The sequence below is a fragment of the Sciurus carolinensis genome, chromosome 2 (assembly GCF_902686445.1).
Source record: "Sciurus carolinensis chromosome 2, mSciCar1.2, whole genome shotgun sequence".
In the NCBI taxonomy this organism is placed as follows: domain Eukaryota; kingdom Metazoa; phylum Chordata; class Mammalia; order Rodentia; family Sciuridae; genus Sciurus; species Sciurus carolinensis.
In genome coordinates, this window is record NC_062214.1 from 185,150,720 (window position 1) to 185,167,577 (window position 16,858).

The 16,858-nt window shown below is 40.1% G+C and overlaps 1 protein-coding gene across 3 annotated transcripts; it reads left to right on the forward strand.

Moving 5' to 3' along the window:
- Nucleotides 1–9,974: 9,974 nt before the first annotated feature.
- On the forward strand, nucleotides 9,975–16,652 carry Gpr65 (G protein-coupled receptor 65). 3 transcript variants are annotated; one of them, XM_047540689.1, is made up of 3 exons: nucleotides 10,050–10,077; nucleotides 12,733–12,841; nucleotides 15,055–16,652. In XM_047540689.1, exon 3 carries the CDS (start codon nucleotides 15,471–15,473, stop codon nucleotides 16,476–16,478), a length of 1,008 nt encoding a protein of 335 aa, XP_047396645.1. In that variant the 5' UTR covers nucleotides 10,050–10,077; nucleotides 12,733–12,841; nucleotides 15,055–15,470; the 3' UTR covers nucleotides 16,479–16,652. The 3 variants fall into 3 exon arrangements, with proteins under 3 accessions (XP_047396644.1, XP_047396645.1, XP_047396646.1); XM_047540688.1 differs by lacking the exon at nucleotides 12,733–12,841 and having other exon boundaries at nucleotides 9,975–10,077; XM_047540690.1 differs by lacking the exons at nucleotides 10,050–10,077; nucleotides 12,733–12,841 and adding an exon at nucleotides 11,556–12,076.
- Nucleotides 16,653–16,858: the final 206 nt, after the last annotated feature.

Below are 16,858 nucleotides of genomic sequence, written 5' to 3' on the forward strand. Positions count from 1 at the left end.
ATTTCTATACTGCTTGACTTCAAGTCGCTCTCCTACAACTTACTAACTAGTTATAGCTAAGTTGTTACCTTCTTTAGGTTTCCGTTTACCCATCTATAAAGCAGAGATAATGATTGCAATGCACTGACATGAAGTTCAGTCAAGTTTACAGTCACATAGCACTTAGGAGAGTGACCAATCCATATCACATGCTCTTTAAATGACATACTAATTTAACAATAGTATAACTCTCATGTTTACTTCTCTTCTCACATTAAGACAATCCCAGAAAAATAGATTATTTCTCTCTTTCTATTGGTCTGGATATTTTATTTATGAGGGAAAGAATGCATGCGTTTGTTTTGTTTTCTTATTTATATGATTCATTTTGTTCTGTTCTGTTGGCCCATGATTACCCAAATCCACATTCAATGTGACTTATTCCCCATGATGAGGGTCTTGGCAGGAGGCAGAATTCTGCCTCTTTGAGAAGCAAAGGCTCCAGATCCTTCCTCTTGCTGCTCTCAGCAACACAGGCTCTGACAGTGACCAAGCTCCCTCAGTGGGTTCCTTGAACCCTTGACTTTGACCTTGGAAGGGTGACCAGATATGCACACATGTGTCATTCTTAAAGAAAGGGAGGGCAGTGAGGCCCCATCTTCCTGAAACGCCCCTCTCTGGTCCCAAGAGTCTAGCCAAGTTAAGGAAACAATGACAGCAGGTCAGGAACAGAATGTGCACATAAACACCATTTTCTGACTCTCTTTATCACATATATTGCAAATAGGTCAAACTAGTGTCCTCTGTAGGAACTGCTTTTCTTGCACTCACCCCAGGACAGCTGCTCCTTGGAATGCTGGTCACAGAAGGCACAAAGCAAACTAAGTAAACTAATGATGTTACTGTTTCTGTAGACGAACATGAAGCCTGGTAACTGGTGTGGAATTGAGGACACTGTAAAGTTAAGTACCAGCTTTCCAGCCAACCACCACTAGACAAGGCATCATGAGAAATGGAAACAGTATTTGTCCCATGAGGGACAGAGGTGTTCTCTGGCCAGCCTGTCACCACTGTGCCCTCCCCATAAACATTCTCCAATAAACCTTGTGTTGTGTCTCCTGTGCCTGTCCCCCGACCCCAGGTGTTTTCTTTGGTCTTTCAGCAACTTATCCCACGGCCCTAGCACAACTGGACTATGCTCCTGACAGTACAGTTGGAATCACCCTGGAACCATGCCAGAGTCTAGAGGAGGCAGTGACACAGAAGGTTCATCAAGGTGGCTGCCAGAGCCCAGCACAGTGGGGTCAGCAGTGCCATCCTAGCCTGAGTGCTTAGGCAGGAACCTGGCTGTCTTTTGGTCTTTGGTTCTCACCTGATTTACAAGCCTGTTTCCAAAGCCCTGGTGTCAGTCTTCGGATTGCTGCTCAGTCACTCCTTTCCTGCTCCATGTAACCATGGATGGTTTCTGTTTTCTGCAATGAATAGGCCAGGTTGCAATGGAGGACTAACGTGATCAGGGCAGAGAATTCTCAGTCTCTGTCTCTGCATCTTCCCCACTTTAAAACTGCCTTCATTGGTTGTGGTTCTTCTGTTGGAGGCTGTAACTGCATAGATCTTCTCAGATAAGGGACCCCAGGAAGGTTTGCCGTCCACGCTACACCTGAGATGTGTTCAGTCTCCTCTGGATTCTGAATACCCATCTTATTTTTGCACTTCTGCCAGGGGGAAGAATTTTAGAGTCCACTTAGGTCGAGAGCCTAGGCAGGAAGAAGAGGACAGTTAATACAATACCGTCCAACAGAAATGTAATGCAATGTACGTAGATAATAAGAGATTTTTCTAGCAGCCACATCAAAAGTAGAAAACAGATGCAATTCACTTTGATGATATATTTTATTTGACTCTAGATACTCAGATTATCATCATCACAACATGCAGTGGTATACATATTTATGTTCTTCTTTTCATGTTAAAATTTCAAAAGACCTAGAGTGCATTTTATGCATATACACATCTGAGTTTGGATTAGTGACATTTCAAGTACATAATAATCACTCCCCTCTGAACTGAACTGTGATAGCCATATCTGCAGGGCTGGTCCCTCCTTAGCCTATAGACAGCCACCTTCTCATTATGTCCTCACGTGGTCTTTCCCCTGGGTACAGGCCACCTGGTGCCTTTTTGTAAGTTCAAATTTCTTCTTTAATAAAATTAATGCATTTTCAAAGGACAAAACCTACACATATATCGATCATGTACAACATCCTATATACGGGCTAAATTGGGTCAATTAACATATGTATCACCTCATATACCATTTTTGTTTTTGTTTTTGTGGTGAGAAGACATGAAATCTACCCCCTTAGCTCTTTTCAAGAATACAACCCACCGAATCCCTGCTGTACAATCCATAGTCTCCCTGCTGTATGATAATTCTCTTGAACTCAATCCCCTGATATATCTAAAATTTTCTCCCAGTTGATCAACATCTCCCCAAACCACCCCAGCTCCCAGGTCCTGATGACAACCATTCGACTCTACTTTTATGAGTTTAAACACTGTTTTTAGATTCTTCACATAAATGAGATCTTGAAGTATGTGTCTTTCTGCGCCTGGCTTATTTCTCTTAACATAATGTCTGCCAGGTTCTTCCAGGTTGTCACAAAGGACAGGATTTTCTTCTCTTTTAAGGCTTCCTCGTATTCCATTTTCTTTATCCATTCATCCATCGATGGACACCTAGACGGATTCAGCGTCTTGACTAGTACGGCAGCAATGAAGATGGAAGCACAAACTCTTCACCACTGATTCCATTTTCTTTGGATTTATTTCCAGGAACAAGATTACTAGGTCATATGGCCATTCTATTTTTAAGTTTTTTGAGAAATCTCCATATGGTTTTGCATGATTCCATATGAATTTACTTTCCCACCAACAGTGTGCATAGGTTCTCTTTTCCCCACATCTTTGCCACCATTTGTTTTGTTTCCTTTTTTGATAACTACCAGTCTAACAGGTGCGAGGAGATATTTCAATGTGGTTTGAATTTTCACTTTCCTAGCAATTAGTGATGTTGAGTTTCATTTTTGTGGGGGCAGGGGGGTTTGGGGTACCAGAGATTGAACTCAGGGGCACTTGACAACTGAGCCACATCCCCAGCCCATTTTTGTATTTTATTTAGAGCAGGGTCTCACTGAGTTGCTTAGTGCCTTGCTTTTGCTGAGGCTGGCTTTGAACTTGTGATCCTCCTGCCTCAACCTCCTGATCCATTAGGATTACAGGCCTGCACCACTGTACCTAGCTTGAGTTTGGTTTTCTGTATAACTCTTGTCCATTTTATGTCTTCCTTTAAGAAATATATATTTTTAGGTCTATTGTCCATGTTTTCATTGGGTTGTTTATTTTTTGGCAATTGAATTTAATTCCTTACATATTTTAGATATTAATTTCTTAGATGTAAGATTTGCAAATATTTTCTCCATTCTATAGGTTTTATCTTCACTCTATTGTTTCCTTGGATGTGCAGATGTTTTTCAGTTTAAGCAATCTTATTTGCCTGTTTTCACTGTTGTTGCCTATGCTTTGGAGGTGATACCCCCCAAATTTTACCTATTCCAATGTCATGGGAGACTTTCCTGTATGTTTTCTTCTAGTAGTTTTATGGTTTTAGATCTGTCAATGATGTCTTATTCCATTTTGATGGAATATATATATAGTGTGTGAGAAAAGGATATAATTTTGTTCATCATGTAAAGATTCAGCTGTTCTAATATTATTTAATGAAGAAATTATTATCAAAAGCTCAGTCCTTCTCCCTGATGCCAATGTGATAATGAGGACATGGTTTTGAGAAAAAGGAAAAAAGAGGTTCACTGCTTTGCTAGCCAAAGGAGAAACAGGGAACTCTTGTCCCAAAGGCTGTGATTCTGCCCATCAGCAGGAATGGGGGGCTTTTAAAGAGGTGATTCAGAGGCTTCATTCCAAGTGTTCTCTTGTCTAGAGTTGTAATTCACTTGCTAATTTGGGAGACAGTCATTTCTGAGATCTTCTGTAACATCCCCCAATTCTGAATTACTTAGTTCCTATGGTGGGTGTGTACTCACGGACAGATAAATCTGCCTAAAATGGAAAAGTAAGGTAATCCTATTTCCCCTGAGATTAGGGAGTGAGGAGATTAGGGAGGAGCAGAAAGAGAGAGGAAGAGAAAGAACCAGGTCCATTCAAAAAATAAGTTGCAGTGGCAGAGCAGGGAGGGCTATCTTCAAAGCATAAAGTGGACCAGGGTTACAAAAATTCCATTCCCCATTATGTGTCCTTTGCATCTCTGTCAGAAATAAATTGAGTATAATGCATAGATTTATTTCTGGGATCTCTGGTCTGCTCCACTGGTCTGTGTGTCTATATTTACATTAGTTCCATGCTGTTTTGATTACTTTAGATTTGTTACAGATTTTGAAGTCAGGTAGTGTGATACCACCAGCTTTGTTCTTTTTACTCAAGATTGCTTTTGCTATTCGAGGAGTTTGTGATTCTATACAAATTTTTTGATTTTTTTTTTAATATCTTTGGAACTTTTGTCCACCTTATGTCTACCATGGTCCACTTTATGTTTTGAATACAGCCCTCGCTGCTCTGCCACTGCAACTTATTTTTTGAATGGACATTTTTGTTTCTCTTCCTCTCTCTTTCTGCCCCTCCCTAATCTCCCCACTCCCCAATCTCAGGGGAAACAGGATTACCTTACTTTTCCATTTTAGGCAGATTTATCTGTCCTTCAATACACCCACCATAGGAACTAAGTAATTCAGACTTTGGGGATGGTACCAGAAGATCTCAGAAATGAGTCTCCCAAATTAGCAAGTGAATTACAACTCTAGACAAGAGAACATTTGGAATGCAGCCTTTGAGTCACCCCTTTAAAAGTCCCCTGTTCCTGCTGATGGGCAGAATCACAACCTTTGGGACAGGAGTCCTCTGTGTTTTTCCTTTGCTAGCAAAGCAATAAACCTTCTTTTGCCTTTTTCTCAAAAGTGTCCTCATTATCACATTGGGATCTGGGGCAAGGACTGAGCTTTCAGCAACATTTTGATAAGAATTGCATTGTACCTGTAGATTGCTTTGGGTAGTACAGGCATTTGAACAATATTTTTTCAACTCAATTACCTCAATAGGTTTGGTTTTTATCTTTCATTCTGTTAATGTGACACATCTCACTTATAAATTTGTATCTGTCAAGCCATCTTTGCATTCTTGTGTAAGTTCCACTTGATCATGGTGAAATTCTGATCCTTTTAACATGTTGTTGAATTTGACTGCTGTTTTGTTTTTAGGATTTTTACATCTATGTTCTTCAGGGACATTGGCCTATAATTTTCTCTTCTTAGTGTCCTGTCTGGCTTCATCATTAAGGTAATTCTAACTTCATGAAATGAATTTGGAATTTGACCTCTTTAACTTTTTGGAAGAGTTTGAAAAGGATTAGTGTTAGGGGTAGTTGTGGCTCGTCCATAGCTCCCAGAAAAATGCTCCGCAGACACAAGATCTCACACAAGGGACTTTATTTTATGCGGACGACTCACGTCTGCTGGGGGGCGGGGGAGAAAGAAAAAAGAGAGAACATGGCGCATGGTTTCTCCCAGATATTGGAATTTCGAGGGCTGGGAGGAACCAATCGCGGAGGAGAATTCTTGCACACTGACTGATGGACCAATAACATGTTAGAAGGTAATGTGGGAGGCAGGAAGATGACAGCAGCATAAGCCGGAAATTCCTGTAATGTAAGAGAAGGGCAGAACGCAGACTGACAGGTGATGGGGAGGCCAGAAATTCCTGTAACGGAAGAGGCGGGCGGAGCGCAGATTGACAGGTGGTGGGGAGGCCGGATTCCTTACAATTAGTATTATTCCTTCTTAACTGTTTGGTAGAATTCAGTAGTGAAGCCATTGACACCTGGGCTTATCTTTGATGGGAGACTTTTTTTAATTCAGTTTTCTTAGGTTATCATGTAAGCGCTTGCTGCCCTACAGGCTTAGCTGTTTCTATGGCAACAGAACTTTACAAAAAGAAAAAGTTTTTTGAAAGCTGCTTGTTGGTTGAATGACAAGAAGGGCATAAATATCTTTTGAGGCGTGGGGAGGTTATGTTCTGCATAGATGATTTTGAACTTGTGACATCATTGACCAGAGCACCTGACTCTGCTCATGTCCATTCTGAAAAAACTGGTTCCAAACCACAGAATTATTTCTGAGAAGCCTGGAGGCTTTTCCTGGAAAACAACTTAAGTTGTGGAGTTTGCGCCTGAGTGTGTCCAGATCTGAGTCCATTTCGCTTACTTGTTATCCGTCTGTCCAGGTTTCCTATTTCTTCATGATTCTGTCTTGGTAGGTTGCATGTGTCTAGGAAGTATTGTTAGGGTCCAACACTGACTGGTCCCTGATATCGACTGATCCCCAGAGAGTCAAAGTGCACACATGGTAATGCAAGACACACAACGAGGTTTTATTGCAAGCTTGAACCTGAACCGCAACCAGCCTCTCAGACCATTGCAATGGCTGAGTGGGGAGTGGACCCGAGGGGTGAGAAAGCCCTCTATTTAAGAGATTTCCAAGCATTCGCACACAAAGACCTGTACGTTATTGGTTAACATTTGAACAGCTTAATATTAGTCCTCCTCTGGTTGGGTCCTGCCAATCTATTTGATTCTTATTGGGTCCCACCAGAACTGAACGGTCCTAGGGGAAGCAGGGAGGAGGGAAGGGGTGAACTATGCAGGAGAGGAGTCGGGGCTAGGCCCCCCTGTCCTTGACAGATAAGGTTTCCAGGCAGCTGCACATTCCTCAGACAAATATCTCTTAACAACCTCGATAAGCACGGGGGCCCAGCAGTCCTGTTTGTCCTGTATTGGCTCTTGAGAGTGCAGTCACAACTGCCTGCATCCTGGTGATTAAGACAGTTAACTGCACAGAGATCACCCTGTTCTCAACAGTATCCATCTCTTCTAGGTTATCAACTTTCCCATTCTTATAAGGACACCAGTCAGGCTGGATGAGGGCGCATCTTTAGGGCATTATTTTAGCTTAATCACCTCTTTAAAGGCCCTATCTTCAAATATATTCTGAGGTACTAGGGGTTAGGGCCTCAACATAATGACTTTTTGGAGGGACATACTCCACTCCATAACATCATTTAGGGTCCAGGGGATTCGCATGTTGCCAAGGCTTGAGAGCAGTCTGAACCCTGATTCTTAGGGCTGTTCTCTCTAATAATTCTGGTGTCTCCTTAAACACCCTCTTTTCTTCTACAGCTTTCTCATGTAGGAATCACCTGAGTTGTTCCTCACCAGTGGCTGCCAGGCTGCTTCTGTGTCACCACACTGGGCTACTAGGAATTCCAGGAAGTGGCTGAGGCCTTCCAGAAATTATTCTAGTCCACCTGTGCTGTGGTGGTAGGGCTGCCTCAGGCCCCTCGAGAACCTACCCTGAGTCAAATCACCCACCTGGACTTCATCTTGGAAGGAACCAAAGGTCCACTCTCCTCCCCAGATCACACAATTTATCTTACACCTTCCCCCATCCGGAGGGCATTGCTGGGGGTGGGGAAGGGTAGCTAGTCAGGATGCAGGGCCCCTTTCTCAGGTTCTCACCACATCTAAGCTCTCCCTGCTTCCTCTCTTACAACCCTGGGCCCCACCCACACCACACAGGAAAATCTGTTTGTGCTCCTGGGGTCTGGAAGGTTTCCTTCACCTCAGCAGGAATTCTCCCAAGCACATTGTCTCTGCCTCAGCCCTTTCTATCCTCTGAGTTGCTTCCATCTTTTGTAACCTTAAAACTCACATTTTTCCCCCTTTCTTCCTTTTCTTACTTTCTGACAAGAATCTCTTTTCTTGAGACAATAAACATAAAATGGCTAATGGAGTGTGTAAGAAGAGCCCCGAGGTAAAAAGAAATAAGATTGAGAAAATAGAACAGTATTTCAAAATCTTACCCTGCCATGTGTAGTTGTTGTTTTCATTAGTGAGATTGCACCAGACAAATTATGTGGCCTCACAAAGGACCCCTTATCAGCAGAATCAAATCCTGTGCTGTCTGCCTCATGGAGAAGTTGGAACCAGGCAGATCCACATTCGATTCCTTTTTCCCCATTGGGTATCCCAAGTGTTCTGACTGGCCAGTGCTGGGTGCCCAGCTTGTGACCTCAGAAGGCTGGACACCTGAACACAAATGCTAACCTCCCTAAGACAGTGCGCTTAGTAAGGCTAATTGACTGTGTCTGACCTTTACGTTGTTAAAATGTCACAGTGACTCAGTGTCTAGCATTTCTGACTACTCATTAGAGACCCCTATGGTTGAAAATATGCCAGTGCTATATTTTTGGGACTAAATAAGAAGGAAGTATCTTCTTATTTAGTGTTGGTAAACTTACTGTGTGAACTGGGCAGGGTTTTAGCACAGGTTAGCCACAATTTTTCTCCTATCGAATCAGGAGAAGTGAAAGTTTAATTGTATTTCTCACGTTCTCTAACTACATCCTTTTTTTTGTTTTTAGTTTTGAAGAGCAAACTGCATAGATATTTGCTGTGGACATGGAATACTCTTTCCCTAAAAGCAGAAGTATCATCTAGTTAGTTAATGTAAGAGATTGTTAGAGTCATGAAATACCGATGTTTAGAAACCACAGAGAAGCAGACGTACCAAACCAAGCTAAAAAAAGGAGAATTTGGGATTGTAGTCACGAGTAAACTGAAATCATTACTTTCGTTTTTGTAAAGATTTAAGGCTTTTTTAAAATTAATTTTCCTTTAATCTTTCATCATTTTAGTAACAATATATTCTGAATTTTGAAGTTATAGTATGCTCACTTATTTGTGAATTCTTCTGTACTTTATTAATGTATTACTTTTACCGTTCTTAATCAAAAACTTTAAAAAAAAAGTATCAAAGACTTGTACATTTTTGATATACCCTACTTAAGGCCAAGATGAATAATTGTGGTTACAGACTCAGCGTGTGCTGATTCATTAAGTCAAAACTTTCCGTCCCAAATGACGTCTGTCAGTACAATGTGATTTTTCTCCCCCATTTCTAATAAAGGTTTGTGAGGACAAGTTTCAAAGATGACGTCTGACATTTTTTATATCTCAAAAGTAGGAAGTTCTAGGAGATAATTTCACTTCATATTAAACAATTTTATAAATTTAGCAGTAACTTTTAACGCATTACAGTACTACATGAATTTTATCATAACTATATTAGTCTTAAACTATCTGTATTAGTCTTTCAAGTTTCATAAAATTATTTATTTGCCCAAGCCAGGAAGTTTAACTGGTTTTAAAATCTGTTTTCTATTCTCAAAGGAGAGTTAAAAGACAATGAAATACTACATATATAATCCCATTAGCCCTAAAAAGAAGAGAAAAAAAAGACTTTACAAAGTGGACTACCTTAACCTCCCCATGCTGCACCTTATCACTGCGTTAAACCAGACTCTGCAGCATCAGTTAAACCAGACTCTCCACAATCGATCAATCGCCTAACCCATGTTCTTCCTCTTCTGTCTTGTTCCCAGAACTTGATCACCCGAATCCACCTGCAGCTTTGTCTCTTATCTCACACCGTCCTGGCTCATCATACCTTACCTGTACGTCTCCTTTACTAAGTGACAAGTTCCTATTTGGGTCACAGACAGGTCTTACACCTCTCCTAGCACAGTGTCCTAAGAATAGCATAGAAATATGTATGGGTGGAATGAATGAACGAGTGGAACATCTAGTACATCTTCTATTAAGTAAAGCACACATACTATCAGTACATATTTGTAAATAAAATGCAAAGAGAAAAGTGAGTCATAAAAATTACACACAGTAAATGATAAAAACGTTGTTTTAAAGTACTTAAGATCTTGACTTTTTTTTTTATTTTGTTGCTCGAATTTGGACAATATAAACCTTCCCATTAAGATGCTGCTTCCTCATTGGTTTATGATGAAATATGAGATATGAGTGCAATTTCCTGTCCCCTCAAGAGTGCTGGTTTCTCTTCTCGATGCCAGAGTTATCAGACTCCTCAGTCAACAAAAGCCTCACTCCAAGAAAGAGGGGTAAGTGTAAGATTGAAAACAGAATGAGATTTTAAGCTAGATAACGTGCTTTGGCAGGGTGGTCAGCATGGCTGCAGAGTTTTATCTGGTGTAGGATAATGAATGTAGTGAGGCAGGGTATTGTAAGAGAAGAGGAAGACGCGTGGTTTCCTCTACTTTGAGCGTTGGTGAAGGGATGTCGAAATTTAAATTTAGAACTAGTTAGGTTCTAAATTTAAATTTAGAACTAGTTAGGTAGATATACAAAAAGGGAATAAACATGCTCCATTTCTTGTTCAGAAAATGGTATATTGCCAAAATGCATTGTTTAGGAGGAAACCTACCAGCTCCCAGCTGCAGGGCTACTGGGCACGTTTCCTCAGCAATACAATAATCTAATGACATCTTTCATGCTCATCAGAAATCATGTGAAGTTAGGAAATAATGTTCTAACATTAACAACTATTTGTTAGTAAGTGACTATCACATTGCCTGGAATACAGTAGTCTTAATAAATAGCTAGTAAACTGATAAATGAAAGCAAACCTTCTTGTAACACTAGAGGAAAACAGTTTCCTTTCGATAATTCTCATCAATGATTCTGACTATTTTTGGAGCTGTTTAGGAACAGGTATACTTTAAGATTCTGTAGATTGTCTTTTGGCATTTAGTAAATATTAAAATAAAAATTAAAAACTCATCCAAATTTCTTGGCTGGTTCTAAAAACAATTTTTTTCCAAATCTGATTAAAGTAGACAAGCCAACATTTGAAAAAAAAAATGCATGAATAACAGGAAGTTTGTGTTCCACTAAAACTGTGGACCTGCATGCATTAAATTAACAAATATTATCTGCAAATCTTGGTATTATATATGAAGCGTTACTGTTCAAACCAGGCTAAGTTCCTCTGGTTCCTCTGCCATGCTCTGGCCAGGTGGTCAAAGGTGAGCTCCTTGTAAGAAACATAGGGGAAAGCACAGGTGAGAGCAGCATAGTACCAATGTTACCATTGAAACCACAGCGACAGTTAGCACACAGTGAAGGCTTGCCCTGTGCCGGGTTCTTTGCTTGGTGTCCATCCCGTTCAACCCTCACAACTACCCTATGACTAAGTGACGCATGTGGAAATTGGAACTTAGGTCACAGAGCCCCCAAAGGTCATGGAGAAGTTTTCGAACTGTCTCCAGAACCCATGCTTATAACCACAAGGTCGTAGGGCCTCTGTTGCCCAACAGAGAGGAGACCCGGTATCTGCCTCATCAAACCGGCTTGTCCCGTGGTTGTTTTCAGCAAGACAGAAAACACTTTTGCAGCTAGAGAAATCCATTCTACTGAGAACTTTATAAACTCTCCCCAAATCGTTTTATCCATGTTATCCTTTTTCTTGAGGAAAAATGTATACTTACTGAGTAACATTGAGAAGCAGGGGTACACATGGCCAGCCTTCCACAATCGTGGTCCTGGTCCCAAGGGAGGATGTTTCCAGGGTTCATGTGTATCAGCCTAGCGGGGAACACCATGCCGAGTCCTCATCAGGTCACCTCCTTAGCAGCTTCATCAATTCTTGGTACTTCTCAGACTCCACTCTAGTCCTTCCATTATGTCCTACAGAAGCTGCTTAAGTGAGAAATTTAATGGGAGGAAATTTTCTCGGTGGTAGTTTGTCTTAAAATGTTTTTATTTTTTCTCTGGTTCTAGCAAATTAGTTCTGTTGTTTACACAGTTATAAGATGACATATATTTTCTTAGCCATTTAGGACTATGAATCCTCTGTCTACTATTATTGTTTTTACCAAATCCTCTGTCAGTCTAAACCTTATCCTATGTAGGTAATCCATCTTTTCTCTCTGGCACTTTTTTTTCTTAATCTTTGGTGATCTGCAGTTTGATTGCAATGTCTCTAAGTATAGAGTCACGTTTCTGTTATTTTTTTAATCCTATTTGGAATTTGTAAGTCTTCATAAATCTGAGGATTCCATGTCCTTCATCAGTTCCAGAAAGTGCTCAATCGTTATCTTTGTAAGTATTGCCTCTTCCCTACCCTCTCTTCTCTCCCTTCATGCAACTCAGGTTACACACCTGCTGACCATTATACATGGCTCTTTGGTGTTTTCTCTTTAACACCGATCATCTCATTTCCTTTCTTTAGTTCTGTCTTGCAAAATGTGAATTCTCTCTTCATCTGTATCTAACTAATTGGTTGATTCTTAAATTTAAATTATTATGGTTTTTATTTCTAGAAACTATTTCAATCTTTTAAAAAATTATGTCATTTTTATTTTCTCTTGCTCCTTACTCTTGTGTTCCAGTTCCTTCTTTTATTTCTTTAAACATATTAAACACACATTTTGTGTTACATATTAATTTACCTCTAAAGCTTTAGTGGATCTAGGGATCTAGTTCTTTCTTGTTTCTGCTCAGTCTCACACACAGTGGCTTATTTCTCTCTCTCTCTCTCTCTCTCTCTCTCTCTCTCTCTCTCTCTCTGTGTGTATACATGTGCACGTGTATGTTTTAGTGAGTTTATATATGGATTTTTTTAGAGAGGTCATATATAGATATTTTTAGTAAGGTCACATGGCTTTTTTTTTTTTTGGTACTAGGGATTTTAACTCGGAGGTACTTAACTACTTAGCCACATACTCAGCCCTTCTTTGTATTTTATTTGGAGACAGGGTCTTGCTGAGTTGCTGAGTCTGGCTTTGAACTTACTATCCTCCTGCCTCAGTCTCCTGAGCCACTGGGATAACACGCATATGACCAGCTTTCCGGGATTCTTTGAAGGTGATGTTAAGAAGGCTTATCTCAAGGGAGAATTTGTATTTACTTCTTCCAAGTGCCTAAAATTTATTTATTTTTCATATAATCAATGTTTATTTTTAGTGAATTTATTTCCATAACTATTTAAATTATTTATGCTTTGTTCTGTTTTAATGACTTTTTATGTTTTAAAAAGTAAAATCATATTTCTTAGGAAGGCATACATACTCCATCTGCTTGTGAAACAGATGTTATTTGTCAAGATACTTCGCATTCCATCTCACACAGCCTTCTAATTCCACTATTTCATGCAGGAAAAAAAAAGCACATTTCCCAAGTATGCAGTCCGATAAATTTTTACACACTGGGTTTGCTGGTGGAAGTGGCAGAATATCAAGAAACAGAAAACTACCAAAATCTCAGAAGTTCCCATCATGCCCTCTTTCCATGGCATCTGGTACCTTACCAAAAATGAGCACACTTCTAACTTCTAGCAGCATGTATTAACTTTGCTAGGCTTTTATTAGTACACACTCTGCCACGTTTGTCTTTCCTATCACTCTGCATTATATTTGTGAACTTCACCCATGTTATTGCATGTAACAATAATTTCTTCATTTTTATTAATGTATAGATTTCAATTGTGTTAATACACCACAGTTTACTTATCCAATCTACTGCTAAAAGGCATTTAATTTGAGGGATTTTACACACAGTGCTACTGTGAACATTCTAATCTTGGTGCACTGCTGTGCTAAGCATGTGTGTATCCATATATACCTAGAGATGGAGTTGCATGAATACTCAGGGAAGCATTTTTTTTTTTATAGCTCCTCACAGAAACTAAGCTGAGATATGGAACTTGCCAACTTTTCTCTGCTGTCTGCAAAATGTCTGTGGGGTTTACTACTTTATTTTGTTTTCTGGTTCACCCTTCCCCTGAGGGTGGAGACCCCTGGATCCCAATGTGTGTGGGGTGGTCGAGGACCTCCCTCCCTGTGTGGGCCCAGACTTAGTGCTGATCTGCTCCAGAGGCTCTGGCTATTTCCTCCAGAGCCACGGATGCCTTCGGATTCTCCAGAGCTTATCACTGACCTCCCTCATCTCAGCTCCCACTTTCATTTCTCCAGCAGAATTATTTTTCTCTCTGGAAGGGACTGTTTGGATTTGAAAGGCTGTTTTTCACATGTCATTCATGTTTTTAGGTGTGATGAAGCTAGAAGATCTCAGGAGGTTTTCTTCATTTTGTTTTGAATGAGATATATTATGTACTCTGGATATGGCTTGCTCTACAAGCAGGATCCTTGTGCCTTATGATGGCAGGTCCCTTATATGCTCAGGATCCTTCAGTGCTTGGAAGTAGAGGTTTAATGCTCTGCATGGTGCCCTTGCAAAGCTTTCTGTGAAGGTCCCCATCAGGTAAATCATCCAAACTACAGAGAGCCCCCCACCAACAGGAATACGAAGTATTTCTCCACTCCAGGATGGGGAGAAGAATGGATCCTTTACTCCTGTGTGAAGCTATGACATTATAGCTTCAAAAAGAAACTACCCTAATAAATTACCTGGGATATCAGCAAAAAAATGGTTGATCATAAGATTTTACCTAGAAGTCAGAACATTCTATCATCTTGTTTATGAAAGTATAAAAGCCTTATGAAAGTCTCTCTTGTTTCTGAAAGACAGAGTGTGATAGCTCACAAAGGAAGGAAAAGGATAGAAGAGATAGGGCTGTCTATGTATTAAGACTCAATAAGCTGCTGTACTTTAGAATTCAACTTTATCATATTTCTTATGAAAATATTTACTTGGCTAAAATGGTGATTTTGAAAGTGCTTTACAACTAGATTGAACACGAAATTAAAAATGTGAAATTGTATCATCACAAGGAGTATCACGAACTTGGAGGCATTTCCTGATCACAACCAAATAACTAAATTTTCTATTTTTAGCCACTTAAAATTGCCTTTTGGGTTTAGTTTGGGTTGTTAGCTCATGTCTGGCGAGAAATATAATTCCCTTAGGTAATTCTTATTTGCAGTAAGTAAAATATCTCAGCATGATTTTATTTACTAAAGTCTACTAAGTATTTTTTCTACTTAAGCACCTTCATTGTAATTTAGAGCATTTGCAATATTTTCAATAAATGGAATAAAAGAATTCTTCAAAATCATGATTGTATTGAGGTTATCTATCTTGTAAACATCTAACCTATTCTAGTTCATCTTTCATTACAGACCCAAAAGTGTTTAAAAGGAGATGTCAGTCTCTGTGAAAATTAATTCTTTTTGCACCAATCTCTGTGAGACTCATGAAGAAAATTAAATTGAGACAATGCTCCATGGAACTTGAAGGACATTCCAGTTGATCCTGAAGGGTTCTGTGCTTATGGACACGTGGACTTCTATTCATTGAATTTAACTAACTGCCAGGAGTTTGGATTCTGACTTCCAACAATGGATCATCTATAAAAACTGAACCACCCTTTAAAAGCAGTGATGAATTAATTAGAACCTTAGAAACCAAAGGAAAATTGGAAAAAAAAAAAAAAAACAGGAAAAGAGAATTCAATGTTGAAAACAAACTACAAAAGACTATTTTTCCTGTTCCTACATTCTAAGAATTAATGTTATTGCCACCTTAAGAAGAAACAATGAACAGCACATGCATTGAAGAACAGCACGACCTGGAACACTATCTGTTTCCAATTGTTTACATCTTTGTGATCATAGTCAGTATCCCAGCCAATATCGGGTCCCTGTGTGTGTCCTTTCTGCAAGCAAAGAAGGAAAACGAGTTAGGGATTTACCTCTTCAGCTTATCTCTGTCGGATTTGCTGTATGCATTAACTCTCCCCCTGTGGATTGATTACACTTGGAATAAAGACAACTGGACTTTCTCACCTGCCTTGTGCAAAGGGAGTGCCTTCTGTATGTACATGAACTTCTACAGCAGTACAGGCTTCCTCACCTGCATTGCTGTGGATCGGTATTTAGCCGTGGTCTACCCTTTGAAGTTCTCCTTTTTCAGGACGAGAAGATTCGCCTTCATGGTCAGCCTCTCTATCTGGGTGTTGGAATCTATCTTTAATGCTGTCATTTTGTGGGAAGATGAAACAACCATCGAATATTGTGATGCCAGAAGGTCTAATTTTACCTTATGTTATGACAAATACCCTCTGGAGAAGTGGCAGATCAACCTCAACCTGTTCAGGACCTGCACGGGCTACGCGGTACCCTTGGTCATCATCGTGATTTGCAACCAGAAAGTCTATCAGGCTGTGAGGCACAATCAAGCCACAGAAAACCAGGAAAAGATACGAATCATTAAACTGCTGGTCAGCATCACTCTGACTTTCGTCCTCTGTTTCACTCCCTTTCACGTGATGCTGCTGGTTCGCTGCATTTTAGAGCGGGACATGAACCTGGAGGACAAGTCCGGGAGGCAGACGTACACAATGTACAGGATCTCCGTGGCCCTGACGAGTCTGAACTGCGTGGCCGACCCGATTCTGTACTGCTTTGTAACCGAAACGGGAAGGTCCGATATGTGGAACATATTGAAATTCTGTACTGGGACCCGCAATAAATCACAAAGGCAAGGGAAATGCACACTTTCTGTGTCTACAAAAGACACTGTGGAATTAGAGGTCCTGGAATAGAACGAAGGATGGGGTACAGGAGGTCACTGTGTCCAGATCACCTTTTGTAAAGGGAAGTGCAGCCTGGGAGGCGACAGGTGTCCTCAGTGAAGATTTTAATCCTGTCCAATGGAAACATTAAAAAGCACATTGTACATCTCCCTGCCTGCCTTTTATTAAATGAGATGGATTAAACAAAACCTAATATTTTCCTAATGACTTGGGATCATTATTGTTGATGATAATTTTTTTTTTTTTTTTTGTATCTGGGCCATCATCCCTCAGAGGTTAGTAAGATCAGTACTTTTAAATCAGTGCCCATTGTGTGTGTTTTTGGTTGTTGGTTTGTTTGTTTTCTAAGGTACTGGGGATTGAACCCAAGGAGACTTTACCACTGAGCT